Raw genomic sequence first — 16,568 nt, forward strand, 5'->3', positions numbered from 1 at the left:
TGGATCTTATGATTTAATGACTCCTGAAACTTCAGATTTACCATCACAGGAATACATTACATTTTAGATATATATTCATATACAAACAACTATTTGAAATTGTAATCTTTTGCAATATTACTATTTTACTGTTTTTAGATTTTAAAAAAATGACTGAGCCCAAACTTTTGAAAGGTAGTGATTATTTGCAGTAAATGTAAAAATACTGGTCAAATTAATTATTTTGCAATTATGCAAAAAAAAAAAAAAAAAAAAAAAAAAAGAGAAGCATTTTAACTAGAAGTCTCAACTGTACTGAAAATGCTACCAAAATTCAACAGCTTTTGACACAGATATCAAACACTAATATTAATTTAAAAACATACAACTAATGGCTGTAATTTCAGTCATAAAGCTATTTTATTGTTTCAGAAGCAAGGGCTACTTTTACAATAATTATTTGAGGAGGCCCTGGTCACTATTCACCTTTACGGTGTAGAAGAGCCAACAGGACACCAGAACAGCACAGTATCTACTCTTTTGTTACAGCGTAATATGAAATAAATAAACTGAACTAAACTGATTTAAAGGGACAGTCCACCCAGTTTTTACTCACCCTCATGTTGTTCCAAACCTGTATGAGCTTCTTTCTTCTGGGGAACATAAAAAAAGATATCAAACCAAACAGTTGCTGGTATCCTCTGACTTCCATTGTAAAGGGAAAAACTATGGAAGTCAATGGGGACCGGCAGCTTTTTGTTTACCATCATTATTCAAAATATCTTCTTTTGTGTTCAGCAGAAGAAAGAAATGTATAAAGGTCTGGAACAACATGAGGGTGAACTATCCTTTTAAGCTCATGCATCAAAATCTGTTGAATCATAATTTCATACATCCAGCCATTCACACACCTGCTCTCATTAATGACCATGTCCTTCATAAAGCTGAGGATGTGTTTGAGGATCGGGAAGCGCTCTTTAACAGGCGGAGTCATGCGAGGCTCCTCTACAGACCGTAAGGAAAGGAGCCTCAAGCAGCCCCGACTGAAAGGTGCTTTACGTGGGAAGGCTAACGGTGAGAGAGGCTCTCCTGTTTGAGACTGAAGACTTTCCGTGGAGCCCTTGGCACCCTGAGAACTGATGCTGCTGGACGGTCCAGCATCCACTGGTGCTGAGGACGTCTGGTCACGCTGACTGGCCCCTGAGGGCCTTGCTGCTTCTGCTCCCGCAGGGGTCTGGGAGATGGAGGGAACAGAGGCGCTGGGCTGGAAGTCTCCCTCTGAAATGGAAACCGATCGAAAAAGAGGAGCAGCACAAGCGCCATCTTCTGGTCTGGAAGGCTCTTGTTCCAGAAGTGCAGAGGCTCCTCCACTCGGGCTAAATCGGAAGAGGAACAAACTTCTACTGATGCAAATTTCAGCTGTTAAGAGAGTGAAAAAGAATGCAGAAGAATCAGTTTAAGAAACTCTGCAACAAAGGCATATTTATAGCATCAATATTTACCAAGTGACTCCATCGTAACCTCATTCTGTCCGTCTTCTTTTTCCTCTACTCCATTCATTTTACCCATAAGGTAGCGCTGTTTCATTTCCAACTACCAAAACGGATCAAAATGGAGAAATGTTAAATAAAAAGAAATGTTATGTTCTTTTAAACTTAAAAATGATAAGCTATACTTGCCATCCACGTTCTGATGCCATTGGCGAGGGCATAGACCTGCAGAAGGTCCTCGCTAAGACTGCTCTGGCCGTTTTTAGCAACTAATGCAGAGGAGAAAAGAAAAGGAACTGACATGTATGACCGACAAACTGTCCTGTTCATCTTACAGATACGGATCAAATACGGTCTGTACCAAGGAACCAAGGTTTTGATGGTTTAACATGGCCCTGGAGTTTTAGGATTTTCACATTATGAAGTGAAGTGAAATATTAATCAACAAGAAATATAAGATTCTGCACTATTTTTCATTAACCAATTTTGTGGCATTGACCAAATACAGTCGTTTCTCTTTAGTTTGCTCTCTTGAACCTGTTAGAAACTCTTAAAATGTATTTATTTACCAAAGCTCCTAAGACTGTGGTGCAGTGCTGGTGTGTGATACACCATGGCCGCCCAGGTGGCGTTCACAGCCTGGTCCACTTTTGAGCCTGCAGCAATCTCATTCCTGATTTGCTGCTTCTTGCAGGTCAACAAAAGGGCCCTCATTAACTCTGTCCTGCCATCAGAAGAATCCTGCGAAGGATCCCAGCAAGCAAAGTCCTTAAGGAATTCCACCAATTCATCTCCCAAAGGAGCTGGCTCTTCCTGAAGAACAAAATAGCAAACGATGCACAAACATGATTCGATTGTTTTTCGAACTTTTTTTCTGGAATGAAACACACACAAAGTCATAATCCAAGTACTCTTACCTGGTCGGTGTCTGGTGCCAGGGCTAATTTCTTTTCACCAGGAAGTCCACTCAAACCATGTCTGAACATAGGCTTCCACAGAGGACAGGACAGGACATGGTTCATCAAAGCTGCAGGCAACTCTTTTACACCACGGATCTCTTCAAGAGGAAAGCAGACATAACAAAAAAACACAGACATAAATCAAACTGCAATTTATATTCAATGTCGTTCAATACAATCTTTTTTTTTTTTTACACCTTTTCACAATTTGTTTTTGAAGAAGAACACATGTATGTGCTCACACACATTTAAATTAAACACAAGGGATAAAATTAGCCTTTTAGAAATAATTCAACAGAGAAATAATCAGAAGTACACAATTATCACACCGTAAGGTGATTTCAAAGCCATGGTGCGGGAGGCCAGACGGCCCATTAGCCTGGACACGAGGAGCTGCAGATCTGAGGTCCAGGACGCGGTGACGTCTGCCAGGCCATATGCTGTCACTGTGAACCTGTAACCCCATTCATTATTACTGCTGTCTGAGTGGAACAGAAACTGCAGCTGGGGACCTGCTTTAAATGTCACTTTCTGATGAAAAAAAGCATGATTTATTATACATGAATTGTATTCATCAAGAGATAAAAAAAGAGGAATCACATTAAATCAAAGGCTAAAATTAATTGCATTCATATAATTACATAAAACATTTGGCAGACAGCTTAAAATAGTACAGTAAACCGTTTTTGTACCTTTGGCCATTTCTCTGTGCCGACCTTCATATCATATCGCACTTTTCCTCCCCTAGCATCAGTGAATTCCAGATAGTCATACCTACCAAACAAACCAAACCCACCTGATTAGTGCAAATATAATACAAACTTCATGCATCTGTAGGAGGAAAAGTGTGAGTTTGATTCCTGTTTTCACCAGAAGGTGGCAGTGGCATTGTAGAATAAGCTCTTCACACCTTTTCTCGGTTTCACAACGTTCATCAAACTCCACCTCGAAGGACGTGGCACCAGGACACACAAAGACGGTGGTCTCGTGTCTGCTATTCTCATAGTTATGAGGTGACTCCATATGCCACGTCCTTAATACAACAGGCTGCTGAGTCTGCTGACAGCCCTCCATATCAACCTACAGACACAGGGATCAAAACTGATAAATACATTATTCTCACTTACTTTTCATTTGCATGTAGAAAACCCAAATGAAATACTCACTTACATTAGTTTTCAGTCATTTCCATTCTATTTATTCGAACTTGAGCGTATCAGTATGTTTAAGACACAGAGTGAACTGACCTTAGAGATGATGTCCTCTGTATCACTAGACAGCTTCTTGAGCAAGTCTGCCAGAGGATAGAATCTCTTGAGCAGCACACAGTGAGGAATATCCAGAGCGCACAGCTCCAGCAGGAAGATTGTCTAACAACAGCACACAATCCACACTTAATATATACATGCATACAGAAGCATAAATGAATGAATAATTATATAAAGATTTAGTGGGTCTGCTACCAGCTGTCTTGTTGCCATGGCTAGAATGGATCCACTGAGTTTCTCTATGATGTCAGCTCCAGAGAAGCGCTTAATAAGAGGACTCAGTATGTCTCTGGTACCAGACAGGAACTGTTCCACATCTAATATCCAAGTGAAACAGTACAGATATATTACCTTCTGCAAATAATCAGTACTGTACAAAAGTTTGGGGTCCGTCATTATTTTTAAAGCAAGGCTGCATTTATCTGATCAAAAAAAATAAAATGTATAAATAGTAATATAGGAAAAGAATACAATTTAAAATAACTGTTTTGTATTTTAATATAATTTTAAAATGTAATCTATTCCTGTGAAGGCAAAGCGGAGTCTTCAGTGTCACATGATCCTTCAGAAATTATTCCAAAATGCTGGTTTGGTTCACTTCTGATTATTATCAGAGCTGTGCTGCTTAATATATGTGTGGAAATCATACTCACTCAAGATTCTCTGATAACAGAACAGCATTAAAAAGATATCTTGTGACTTTATTAATTTATATAAATGTACGTTATTAATCTCACTTTTAATGTATTCTTACTGAATGAAAGTGTTTCATTAAACAGTGCCTATGTTACGTTCCGTCATGTGTAGCTAGTACGATTATAAATATCAGAATCAAAAACACACAGAGTTGGACTACATCTTTACAGAGACCACTGAAAAACTAGAAATCTAAATGTAAACTTAAAAGTTCTCAAGATGCCCTTTAAAACTTTTTCCTCATCAGATTTTACCCAAACACATACCACTTCAGTTTCGAATGTTTATTCTTCCATTCAGCTTTGTAACTGTTATGCTCATAATACAATTTTTAATGAAAAGGGCATTCAAATATAAATATTTAATATATACATTTAGCACCGAATATAAGAATTTTCACAAGTGGTCTCAGATTTTTCACCATACTGTATTTTGAAGGGCTCTATAAAAGCAGACTAACATTTCAGCAGGATTTCCCTGGCCAGATCAGCAGAGGTGGCTGTTTCTCCTTTGAGCTGCAGGAAGCACCAGGACAGCAGGCTGCCCTGTAAAGCCCAGAACAGAGACAGCAGGACCCTCCAAATGGACCCTCCTCTGGAATCCAACATCAACACCTCGCACTGAAGAAAGGGAGAGGGGCGTTTTACATGGATCAACATCACATTCCTCTTTATAAAACTAGACAGGGGAAAACTTTTAGTGAGTTGTCATGCAATGCATTACAATACGAGGTGTCAGCGAACACATGTTGATGCACAACGGAAACATTTAAAGTATGTCAATTATTTGCAAGAGCTAATATATGTGAGGAGGAGTGACCAGATGAGATTGGCTGTCAGCATGGGGCAGACATACCTCTCTAGTGGCCACAATGAGCAGCGTGTCCATGACGGTCAGGACAGGTGTGATGTCAAAGTCAGACGGGGGTCCTTTAGGGGGCAGCAAGAGGAGACCTTTCGGGTCCCGATCGCTGCAAACAGACATTAGCATGTGAGATGATGTCAGAGAGCAGGAAGCTATACATTTTAACAGGACCAAAAAAAAAGAACTAGTTTGATACCTGAAGTAACTGCAGAGAGACTCAAATGTCAGTTTAACAGATTCTGGCTGGTTTTCTTCGGTTATGTTTTTCTAAGAAAAGCAGCAGCAACAACAACAAAAAATCTCATACAATAGCAATTCAATAACAATATTCAGCCAAGGTAAGTACACCCTCATATTCTTACCATCATGTGAAATAGTTTGTCCCTCCGGCTCTGTTTGTCAGGGAAGAAAATGGCAGCTCCACTGAGGATGGCTTTCACAGCTTCTTTTCTCAGAGCTTTCTCCACTGCAGTCTGTCCTTCAGGGCCGTCCACCACTGCGCAGCACACAAAACTGAGGCTTTGAACCGATTTAACTTTTATTTTAAATTGTAGTAATATTTCAAAATATTGCATCTTTTCCTGTATTTTTGCTGAAATAAATACAACCTTGGTGAACATGTGACTCCTGTAAAAACCATTAAAAAAATAAAAACTCAAAACTTTTACAATTACATTGCATTACAAACGAAGCACAGAAGTGTGTCTTGATTTGCCACAGTCATGCCGTTGAGTCAGAGAGCGCAGTATGTGAGTCTTACCTTGGCACAAGTGACTGTAGAGCTCTCCGACAGCTTCTGCAGGATCCACGTCTGTGCTGGCTGAGGGTGATGCTGTGATGTCTGACGACTGGGACTCTGTCAGGCTGGGCAGCATTGGGAAGCAGTTCTGGAGCAGCTGAAGCAGGAGAACTCTTGTCTTCATGGCCTCTTCTCCCTCACTGAAAGTGTATACACACACATACACAGCAGACATTGGAAAATGTGATTTTTAAACACGTTTTGCCTCCCTTAGTTCATAAGAAATGTTTCACCAAATCATAATATTAGAATGGTTTCTGAAGGATCATGTGACAGTGAAGACTGGAATAATGGCTGCTGAAATGAATCACATTTAAAGAATATAAAAAATAGAATGAAGTTATTTTAAATTGTAATGATATTTCAGTGTTACTGTACTTATGTTCAAATAAATGCAGCCTTGGTGAGAATAAGAGAATTCATTTGACCCCAAACTTTGAAAAAGTAGTTTGATTTTGCATGGACAAGGCCACAATACTCTAATGTCAAAGTCTAAACTTTGTGTCTAGTCTTTAAAAGTCTTCTTTACTTTCTATTTTTAAACACCTTTGCCTTCATTAGTTCATTTCAAATGATCCTTTAAATTAACAAAATATTTTGAAAAGTACAAATAATAAATGTAACCTCTAAATTATTATTTCTAAAATACATTTTGTTTTATATAAAGTATAGCATGTCACACCATAGAACTTGGCCGTCATGGCTTAAAATTTCATGTCAAGTGGAATTCAGTAAAATCATAATCTATAGGAAGCAAGAACATCTGACCATCTGTACAGAGTCACATGATCATTGAACTTATCGGATTAGTGGCCAAGAAATAGAAAGTCTTTATGCCATAATGCAAATGAACTACTGATTTTTAACATATTATATAGTCTCTGTAACACCATCATACGAGCAGTAAAAATATCAATTATAAACCATTAAAAAAAAAATCCATGCACATACTAATATAAACATAAATTCTCATTTACAGCTTTACTCACATAGATCTGAGTTTGCGGTAGAAGTCCCAGAACAGCAGCAGGTTGAGGTCACTGACGTCCAGCAGGGACTTCTGCTTGGACAGAGACACATCCTGTAACACAGGCTCAGGGTTCATACAGCTCTCTTTACAGAGGCTCTGAAAAAACACATTACAAATTCTAGAGTTGTGTTTTAATAAATGAGGTCAGTCGCAAGAGGACGTCTGCTGGGTGTACCTTATCTCTGGTGAGCTGCTGGATGAAATAAAGGGTTTTCTTCACGAGTGTGAGCCCCGTAACCAGGCCTGAAACGCTCCCCTCGGCCTGAGCGCTCCGATCGTCCACATCCTCCAGCCGCTCTGAGTCTGGACACAAATAACCACTGAAACACATCTGCTGAACCCCCAGCCGCTCTGCTGTGTCCTGCCTGGCACACAGGAACTTCACCATCAGAAACTGCACACAGACAGACAAAAAGAATAGCTGTTAATCAAGTGTGTGTACAATTGATTTAAAATGTTTTTTCAGAATCAACTGTAAGATATCATTAAGATTCACTGAATCAACAACTGATGGATTAAACCCTAAATGTCTTTTTCAATAGTCAAATTCACTCAGATCTTCATAATACAGAAGAAATGATCCGTCACTACTTTCATTTCTCTGTACTTTGAAAGCATTTAAAAGTAATTCTGTTCATTTTTTTTATTTTAACTGTGATAAAGACATTCAGTTTGAGAAGGGAGAACTTTAGTAGGTGGACAAACTCCCAGAGTTAATAACATACTGTTTTTGATTTTAAATTGATGTCACAAGCAAACTTTCAAAAGACGGAAAGAAAGAATCCATACTTTTGACACTCTGCATTGTTGCAGCTTGATCTCCACGTCGTTCCAGTCCTCTTCCACCTCAAACCAGCCAATGGGCTCGTCTTCACTGGTCTCTGCTATCATTGTGCTGGAGTGTGTGTGTGTGTTTGTGAATGCAACACACATGACAGTGTGTGAGGTACAGAGGCAGATAACAGCGAGAGGTCAATTGACTCAGAAACATTCTCACTGAATTTACAGCCATCTTGGCCGTATGCAAAGACCAAAATCCACTCTCACATGTACTGGACAAGACAATGCATTCTCACATTATTATTCACACAATCTGCTCTCTCCCTCATACATTCCTAAACAAGTTCATGTGATCAACACTGGGTGTCTTTTATGAGCAACAATGTTTCATTAACAAATCACTGTGACATACCTGTCTTGGGCAAATTCTTTATAGTCTTTGTATTCCCAGCTGTCATACTTTTTGAATCTTTTGAAGTGTTTATCTGCATCAAATGCCTCGCTGTCATTGTAGGCAAACACCAAGCCACATTTAGCACCAATAGCTCCTTTACGCACCTGAAGCGGAGGAACACAGCAGTGCTTTAAAACTAGGATATGTAGATCAAATCAGTTTGTATGTTTCCTAATGGGCATTTATTTGACTACTGTACTGACAGGAGTCGAACACACTCTAGTTTGATGTTTGTTTGATGTTACAAAGCACAATTCTCAAGTGTTTACTAAAGCTTCTCTTACTTTTATCTTGATCTGTGTGACCTGGAAGCAGCTCTGGTTTTCAGTAGACAGAATCACACTGGCTTTCCTCTTTCCATTCTCTGTCAGAAAACCTGCAGGTACATATGAAACACTAAGAGGGTCCACTTGGCATTCATTTCTTTCCAAGCAATACAGGTGACCGCTCAGCAATACACAGAGAAAGCTATTCTTTTAAAGCACACGACTGTTTTAAAAGACATCGCTATTCACACCAGCACTTTGGTGATTTGTCTGTAAAGCACCAAAATAAACCCAAGAATGCACCATCTCCAGTGTTGGGCTCCGTCAGCATGGTTTCTGGGCCAGACTTCTCCTCTTTACTCTTCACATCACACGCTTGCAGATGGAGCTGGATGGATTTACCTAATTTACACAATCAGTGATAAACGAAAAGAAACATCTATATCAGTGCTTTTACTGTTAACATTTTTCATTTGATTAAAATGTATTAGTTATTAAATAGATCAAATACAAATCCAGTGGGACCACTGTGCATTACCATTACGGTAGAGTAGTCTTAACCGGACCGATGCCATAGAGGCCAGCAGTGAAGAAGCTCTGTACTCTGAGTCCAGATGCTCACAGATGCCAGACAAAGAGATGAGGACTTTAGCCACGCTGCCTCGAGCCAGAGCAAATGCTAACAGAGTCAGCGCAGCGTCAGGAGACACACAGCAGCTAAAGAGAGAGAGACACGGGACTGTTGAAAGCAAAGCACTTCTGTTAAGCTTTCTCAGCTTCCGATGAAACAGCTGTAATTATTCACTGATAGAAAACAGTATTGTATTGTATAATTAAAAAGAAAAAGGGTTTGCCACTTTTGTCCTCCATGTCAGTATTGTTTTGACCTAGTAATAACAGATTTAAACGAGTTGAGCTGAGCTTGTGCGAGCAGAGCTCGATTCTTACGCTGCTATGCGCAGTAAAAAGCCATCCACCTCTTCCAGAATGTTTGCAGACAGGAATTTGGGGAACTCCATTGAAGACGGCGTTAAGGACAGGGGCGGCATATGCTGTAAGGCTTTCCTAGAAAACAAAAAACATTTAAAAAAACACAGTAAAATAAACAGCTCTGATCAAATGAAATGTTTCACGATGAACAAAAAGTTCCAAAGAAGAACATTCGTTCCAAATAGAAATCTTTAATAACATTACAAAAATCTTTACTGTCACTTTGATCAATTTAATGCTTCACTTATAAACAAAAGTACCCATTTATTTACAATTATGAATTTTATTTTTTGAATTCAAATAAAAATGCAATAGGCAAAATAGAGAACAAAACATACAGCTCCCATCCAGGACAGATTTGCGAATGTAATACAGCAAATACAGTGGTATAACTGCCATGCTTTTGTTCATCAGTCACTTCTCTCGACTTACTGTGTGCTCTGTAGGACGGTCTGCGCAAGCACAGGGTTGGTTTCCATTGAAGCGGTGACCAGAGACGTGAGGAGCGACAGATACCATATAGCTGAGGCATCAGAGACTGAAACGTCTTTACTCTTGGTAATCTGGTAGCCCATTGTCTTCAAACCATGAATACGTGTGTCACAGCCATCGCTAAAGCAGCGCTTAATGTTTATCTGAATATCTGAGAGACAAAAGGAAGATCAGCTTAAGGGCTTTTTGCATATACGTGGTTTAAACAGAAATCAACATCTCTCTTTATATTCCACTCACAGCATGCAACATCTGTGTACATATACATAAACATATATATACATATATATACATATATATATATATATATATATATATATATATATACATATAAATATATATATATATACATACATATACATATACATATATATACATACATATACATATACATATATATATATATATATATACATATACATATACATATATATATATATATATATATATATATATATATATATATATATATATATATATGTTAATACTTACTTTCAATAAGAATGCATTAAACTGCTCAAAAGTGACTGTAAAGTAATTTATAAATGTCACAAAATGTTCCTATTTCAAATAAATGTGGTTGTTTTTCATTCTGCACCGTCCTTGAGCTCGGGAAAGGTGCTATATAAATTAAACATATTATTATTATTAACACTGATAATAAGAAATGTTCGCTGAGCAGCAAATCTGCAAATTAGTATGATTTCTGAAGCATCATGTGACACTGAAGACTGAAGTAATGGCTGCTGAAAAATCAGCTTTGCCCTCACAAGAATAAATGACATTATAAAATATATTCAAATAGAAGACAATTCTTTTATATTGAAGTAATATTTCACAACAGTACCAGTTTTACTGTATTTTTAAATAAATATTTTAAATACATATTTTTTTAAATTGTATATTCAAATAAATGCAGCCTTGGTGACCACTGAGAGACTTCTTTCAAAAACACCTAACTTTTGAATAGAACTGCACAAAGTCAAACATCAATTTAAAGTGTATGCTCACAAGGTTGGCTGATGTTGGCGTTATCCAGTAGCGGTACATAACCCGTCACATTACTGGGGATCCTCACATCTCTGATCTCCTGCAGGGAGCGCCGGTTCTTTCCTACAGCTACAGACACCAGCTGCGGCATGTAGCTGTGGTCATTAGATGCTACCGCAATGGCCAGGCGTCTCAAAACTATGTCTGGCTTCAGCTTTAACCTGTGAAAGGTATGGGAGTAATATTTAAATAGTTATTAAGCGATAATAAAATGTGTTACATCATCAGCTATATTTTAATTCAATGAAAATGCATAAATGAAATGGGCAGCTTGCCTTATCCAGTGTGAGCGAGCGCTACCGTCCGACTGCCAGAAAGACACGGTCTCACCATTGGTCAGCTTGTTGATATCTGCACTATTGGACGAAGCCTCGATGAAGCTGTAGCACTGGGTGACCACCTTAACTTTATCCATATCTAGGTCATGATTGAGCTCAGCTCTGTACTGGACGTCTAGATCTGAGAGGACAGTGAGCATAAAATGCAAAGGAGATGGAGAAAAATGTTCTCATGTTTTATCCACAGTAAACTGTACCTCTAAAGCACAAAATAGAAATTGTTAAATTAAGTATTCTTTCCAATAGAGTGCTGCAAGAATGAGCCCTCTAACTACCAAATGAGTTAGCATTTTTGCACGCGTTTTAAATGGGTATATGATTAAATGCCTTAAATCAAAATTCCTTTGATCTTTTGACATGAGGTCACTGTACTATAAAAACATCCTGTAAGTTTCAGAACTGTCCAAACACAGCTTTATATTGAAGCCAGTCACCTTGTAGAATTTGCCATTCTATGGTGTAATAGTGTGGCTAAACACTGTCTCTGCAGAAGAAGATCAACGCCTGCTTCTACATCACTGCCTGCTTAGCCCCGCCCACCAATTTGTGCATATAGTAGGTAAATAATGAATGGGACAAATGCACATCTATGCAGAAACCAAACTATAAAGATGCTCTGAATACAACAAGATATTTCACTATTTAATATTTGTTATTACCACTCTGCCCACTAACCACCTTTCTCCTTCTGTAGCAGGTAATCCAGGAAGTCCTGCACTACTGATGACCTCATGGTGCAGATGCTGTTGTAGCCTTCCAGCACAGGGAATGGGATTGCGCTGCTGGGGATGCGATTCCGGTGCAAGAATTTTAGGATTTTGGAGGCATGTGCTTTGAGACGGTCCTGGGACTTGGAGAAGATATCCACAAACCCTGGATGAGCACAAAGGGTACAAGAGGACAACAAGTTGGTCAAACAATGAGAACCATTTGCAAAGTTACCAGGCATGGTCAACTTTGGACATCTGAGCTTGTGTCGTCATCAGTGTTGGGTGTAACGCGTTACAAAGTAACGCGTTACTGTAATAATATTACTTTTTTCAGTAACTAGTAGTGTAAGGCATTACTCGTCTGAAAATGGTAATATTATTACAGTTTTCCCAAGCTAGTTACTTGCGTTACATTTGCCAGTAGCACCTTCATCACACACACAAGGCACACAACACAGAGAACAGAAGGGAAGGGAAGGAGGGCGTGAATGGAACAGTGATTGGTCTGGGTTTGGCACGAGGTATCATTTACCATCACTGATTGGTCGACAGCCGGCAGCAGAGCGGCACGCTCAGACAGATGGGGAAAAATGGAAGCGTCAACAATGGCTAGCTCTTTTTCAGAGGAAGGTTCCCAGCAACAGAAAGCTAGTTTCGACGGGTGGAGATTCAGTAATTATTTTGTAGGAGTGCTCCGATCACGATCGGCCGCTCGTTAATGCGCATCTCAGTAAAGCCGGTTCTGTAATCAGCGGTTTATTCCATCAGGTGCGTGAACCATATGTTCATACAACCGTGCCAATAAACGCTGAAAATGAACTGGATTTGCGCATCTTCTCAGTTAATAACGGCTCTGTGTAGTAACAGCTGCTCTATGTGAAATCAGGCACCTGATAGAATTAACCGCTGATTAGAGAACAGGTGTACTGACGAGCAGTAATATAAGTGAGTTGTGTAAACAGTGATTTATGTGACTTCAATTATTTCTTATTAAACTGAAATCGAAAAGTAAAAAGTATTTTTTGGAAAAACCACATCCTAGTGTTAGTCTTCATATGCTGATGAATAGTGTTAACACGGATATAGAAAAATAAGGAGTGCAAGAGATTGATTCCTAATGTCAGTTTATTTTTTATTAATACTATAGTAGTTCGGTTCCCTTTACATCTTTAACTACCCGTTAATTTATCAATTGAATGGGTGACCTATCCTCATTAATAGAGCAAACATTTGTCCCCCCTGAGAGAATTGGCAGGAGCCGCCACTGATAAAGACCCTAAAGAACACTCCTCCTTTGTATGTTCTCCCTCCATCTGATGCATCTCAGGCAATCATAGAGTAATTAAGAAAAAAAGATGTAACTAGTAATATAACTAGTAATATAACTAGTTACTTTCTCCAGGGAGTAATAAAGTAAAGTAAGGCATTACTATTTTTGAGAGTAATATGTAATATGTAATATATTACTTTTTTGAGTAACTAGCCCCAACACTGGTCGTCATTGCATGAACAAGAATGTTCACATCTGCCTCCCCACCTGGTGTCAAAGAGCACGCCTGAAGCTGCCTGATCACATGACTGAGTTCTCCCTGCAGGTTGGCTCCATTGGAGTTTTTCAGTGCCGTGAGCATGTTCTCCACATCAACAATCCCATCACCCTCAGCATCAAACTGACCAAAGGCCTAAAGAGCGCAAATGGAAGAGATTATTATTTTCTGTCTGTACATTCTGTGACACAAATATTATGCTAAGGTATTGCACAAAAGAGAAGGCAAACAGAAAACAAAAGGAGGACTCTTTAGCTCTCTCAAACCAGTTGTCCATTTCTCCTATATAAACACACTCGAGCCAGCATGTGAATCATTTGTGAAGCAAATGAAAGTGAGTCATGCTTAAATCAGTATAGCCACCTCCAGAAAGCACCACACTAACAAAATGCACCATAGTACAACAATGATTTTGGATATGTCTGAAAATACTGTGTAAATAACACAATACATGAATTAAGTGATCATTTAGCACCCAGATATACGTGTACAAATAGCACACTATAAACAATGGATACAGTCACAGTAACATGACTGAACTACTTTACTTTTAAACTTGGCTCACCACACACCACACATTTATGATCCAATATCAATTGCTCTGGATAGGATTTCAATTTAATCAGGGTTAGGGGGAGTGGGGACATTGTCCTGGGCCCTGTGATTATGGATGCCCACTTAAGTTCTCTACGGTTTGTAAGTAGCTTTAACAAAAATGAAATCTCTCGGTCACAAATCTAACTTAAAAAAAATATATATATATTATAAATTATACACCTGAGTTTCTGAGTATTTACTGCCAATTTGTATACATAAAATAAAAATAAAACCATTTAGTTTGCTTATACAAATTGGAAATCAATAGTCAGAACCTCAACTGTAGAAATATGTGTCAAACGGTGATTTGTTATTGCCAAATTTAATTTGCTAAGCATTTATTTTGATTTACAATTATTTTATTTTTATCTTTTTATTTACAAGGAGTACAGCACAGCAAGACCTATTCTGTATTGGCACTTAGATGAGTCTTGACTACTCGGCGGTCAATAATAGTCAGTTTAGTCAAACCCTATTTAATCTACCAATCAAAAATAAAGACAAAGCAAATCTTATGATGAGCTGAAATGCAGTCAAGATTTAAAGTGGACTAGTAGGGGACAGCCAATTAACAGCCTTTATCAAATGTGTGGTAGAAAGATAAAGATTTCACAATGGTACCACACTCAGAGTAAAGTGCAAGTGAAGTGGTCAATCTCACAACTTTGAGTTGTTTGTCAGCTAAATACTCCTTATGCACTAATATGTCATTTAGGTGACAGGGACGTGTTGCTGAAGTGCACTTTAGTGAGTGTTCTTGAACAACTCTTGAACCTGCCAACTCTCGGTTATCAGCCAGGGGCTGGCTTGAACCACTGTGGTACAGCAAGTCATTGCTCATCTGAGTGACATGTCTTGATCACCTCCTCGCAGTCATCTCTGGGCGCGTCTCTGCTCTCCAGCATCTCACAGAACTGCTCCAGAGTGACGGACTCCTCTCCGCGGCTCTGCCTCTCCTCCAGCCAGCGCACCAGAGCGCTCTCGTTGCGCGCCAGCACCGACTCCGAAATGGCGACCCATGAGTCGCTCATACGGGCCGCTGCCTCTCGCAGCTTCACCTGATCCAGCAGAGCTTCAGCAGTGGGGAGTCCATAGCTCGGGGACGGCAGGTTCGCTGAACCTCTTCCGCTTCTCCCCGGACCGGAGCCTGCCGCTGCTCCTCCTCCATCACCACCTCCACCGCCGCTGTCGCCACCACCTCCTCCTTCGTTGCCGGACCTATTGCCTGTGGCTGCAGGGGCCGGGCTGCCCTCAGCGAACACGGGACTCTCCGTCTCTACGTCGTCGTCATCGTCGCCGCTCCCGGCGCCGCAGCCGCCCTCCGCGTTCCCCATGGTGTTCTACGGCCTAGGCCTCTCTTCCGATCGCCTTCAGCCCAGGTTTCAACTGAGTTTTAGTGTCAGGGATGATTAGTCCAGAGTGCTTTTCCCAGTCAGAGCGCTCCTCCGCTGTCACTACCGCATTGACGGGCTCCGCCAGCTGGCGTCATATTTGTCAGCAAAAAAACTTTGGTCCCTTACCTTCCGTGAGCTGAGCGCCGCCCTCTGCGCTGTAAACACGACCCCTAGCGTAGTATTCGCAAATTATTCTTTTGAATTATATATTTTTTATATCTTTTTTTTATTTTTATAAATAAATTCTCATATTTGAAGCTGATGTTCAGTGATTATGTCAATTTGTAGGTCACCTGGAAAGCTAGTTCTTAATATAAAAAATTGCAAAACAAATGTTGTTTTAATAAAATATCCAACAAAATATTACAGGTTGTATCATGCATGATTTGGAAAGCTGAAGATTTCTTATGCATGTCAATTCTGTTGACTGGAAAAGGCATTTGTTTTAGAATTGTGTTTACGTTTTTTTTGGGATGGATTCATAAAAATATTAAACGAAAACTGGGGTGAGTCATTTGTGTATTTGATGTGATTTATTAGTTAATTTTTTCCAGAATCACATTTTGGAATATGAAGAATAATACAATGACAATATTACAATTGCTTATTTTATTAGAAAAACACCACATAAAAATTCTTACCTATTATGACTTATAATTATACGTAAACTGAAAATAAACAAACAAATAAATAACAGTAAACAAATAATGTCTTTAAAAACACTGAAATATGTGCATTTTGGATTGTAAATAATGTGACTATGCATATCTCTTGTTATTGAAATTTCACAATATTCAGAGAAATATTTTGAGATTTATCATACAAAATCTCATGCATTTTCTAATAGAATTCCATGGTCTTAATT

At 39.1% G+C, this 16,568-nt stretch overlaps 1 protein-coding gene across 5 annotated transcripts in view; it reads right to left on the reverse strand.

The window, feature by feature from the left end:
- Positions 1-16,213, reverse strand: part of LOC113049439 (zinc finger ZZ-type and EF-hand domain-containing protein 1-like) — a 39,881-nt gene extending 23,668 nt beyond the window's left edge. The window contains exons 1-29 of one of the 5 annotated variants that reach the window (XM_026211786.1): positions 15,173-16,213; positions 13,703-13,847; positions 12,131-12,328; positions 11,393-11,576; positions 11,079-11,278; positions 10,008-10,218; positions 9,534-9,650; positions 9,124-9,302; positions 8,889-8,987; positions 8,604-8,695; positions 8,278-8,423; positions 7,875-7,980; positions 7,261-7,479; positions 7,045-7,181; positions 6,017-6,195; positions 5,619-5,752; positions 5,453-5,523; positions 5,248-5,362; positions 4,853-5,012; positions 3,892-4,013; positions 3,676-3,798; positions 3,339-3,508; positions 3,121-3,202; positions 2,758-2,959; positions 2,387-2,526; positions 2,039-2,282; positions 1,659-1,738; positions 1,482-1,572; positions 891-1,398 (exon numbers count right to left, since the gene is read on the reverse strand). In XM_026211786.1, coding sequence (XP_026067571.1) covers positions 891-1,398; positions 1,482-1,572; positions 1,659-1,738; positions 2,039-2,282; positions 2,387-2,526; positions 2,758-2,959; positions 3,121-3,202; positions 3,339-3,508; positions 3,676-3,798; positions 3,892-4,013; positions 4,853-5,012; positions 5,248-5,362; positions 5,453-5,523; positions 5,619-5,752; positions 6,017-6,195; positions 7,045-7,181; positions 7,261-7,479; positions 7,875-7,980; positions 8,278-8,423; positions 8,604-8,695; positions 8,889-8,987; positions 9,124-9,302; positions 9,534-9,650; positions 10,008-10,218; positions 11,079-11,278; positions 11,393-11,576; positions 12,131-12,328; positions 13,703-13,847; positions 15,173-15,643 — 4,925 coding nt within the window. In that variant the 5' untranslated portion in view covers positions 15,644-16,213. The remainder of the gene's footprint in view (positions 1-890; positions 1,399-1,481; positions 1,573-1,658; positions 1,739-2,038; positions 2,283-2,386; positions 2,527-2,757; positions 2,960-3,120; positions 3,203-3,338; positions 3,509-3,675; positions 3,799-3,891; positions 4,014-4,852; positions 5,013-5,247; positions 5,363-5,452; positions 5,524-5,618; positions 5,753-6,016; positions 6,196-7,044; positions 7,182-7,260; positions 7,480-7,874; positions 7,981-8,277; positions 8,424-8,603; positions 8,696-8,888; positions 8,988-9,123; positions 9,303-9,533; positions 9,651-10,007; positions 10,219-11,078; positions 11,279-11,392; positions 11,577-12,130; positions 12,329-13,702; positions 13,848-15,172) is intronic. The other 4 variants (XM_026211787.1, XM_026211791.1, XM_026211788.1 and 1 more) reach the window with 4 other exon arrangements.
- Positions 16,214-16,568: the final 355 nt, after the last annotated feature.

The sequence above is a fragment of the Carassius auratus genome, chromosome 30 (assembly GCF_003368295.1).
Source record: "Carassius auratus strain Wakin chromosome 30, ASM336829v1, whole genome shotgun sequence".
Taxonomy (NCBI): Eukaryota; Metazoa; Chordata; class Actinopteri; order Cypriniformes; family Cyprinidae; genus Carassius; species Carassius auratus.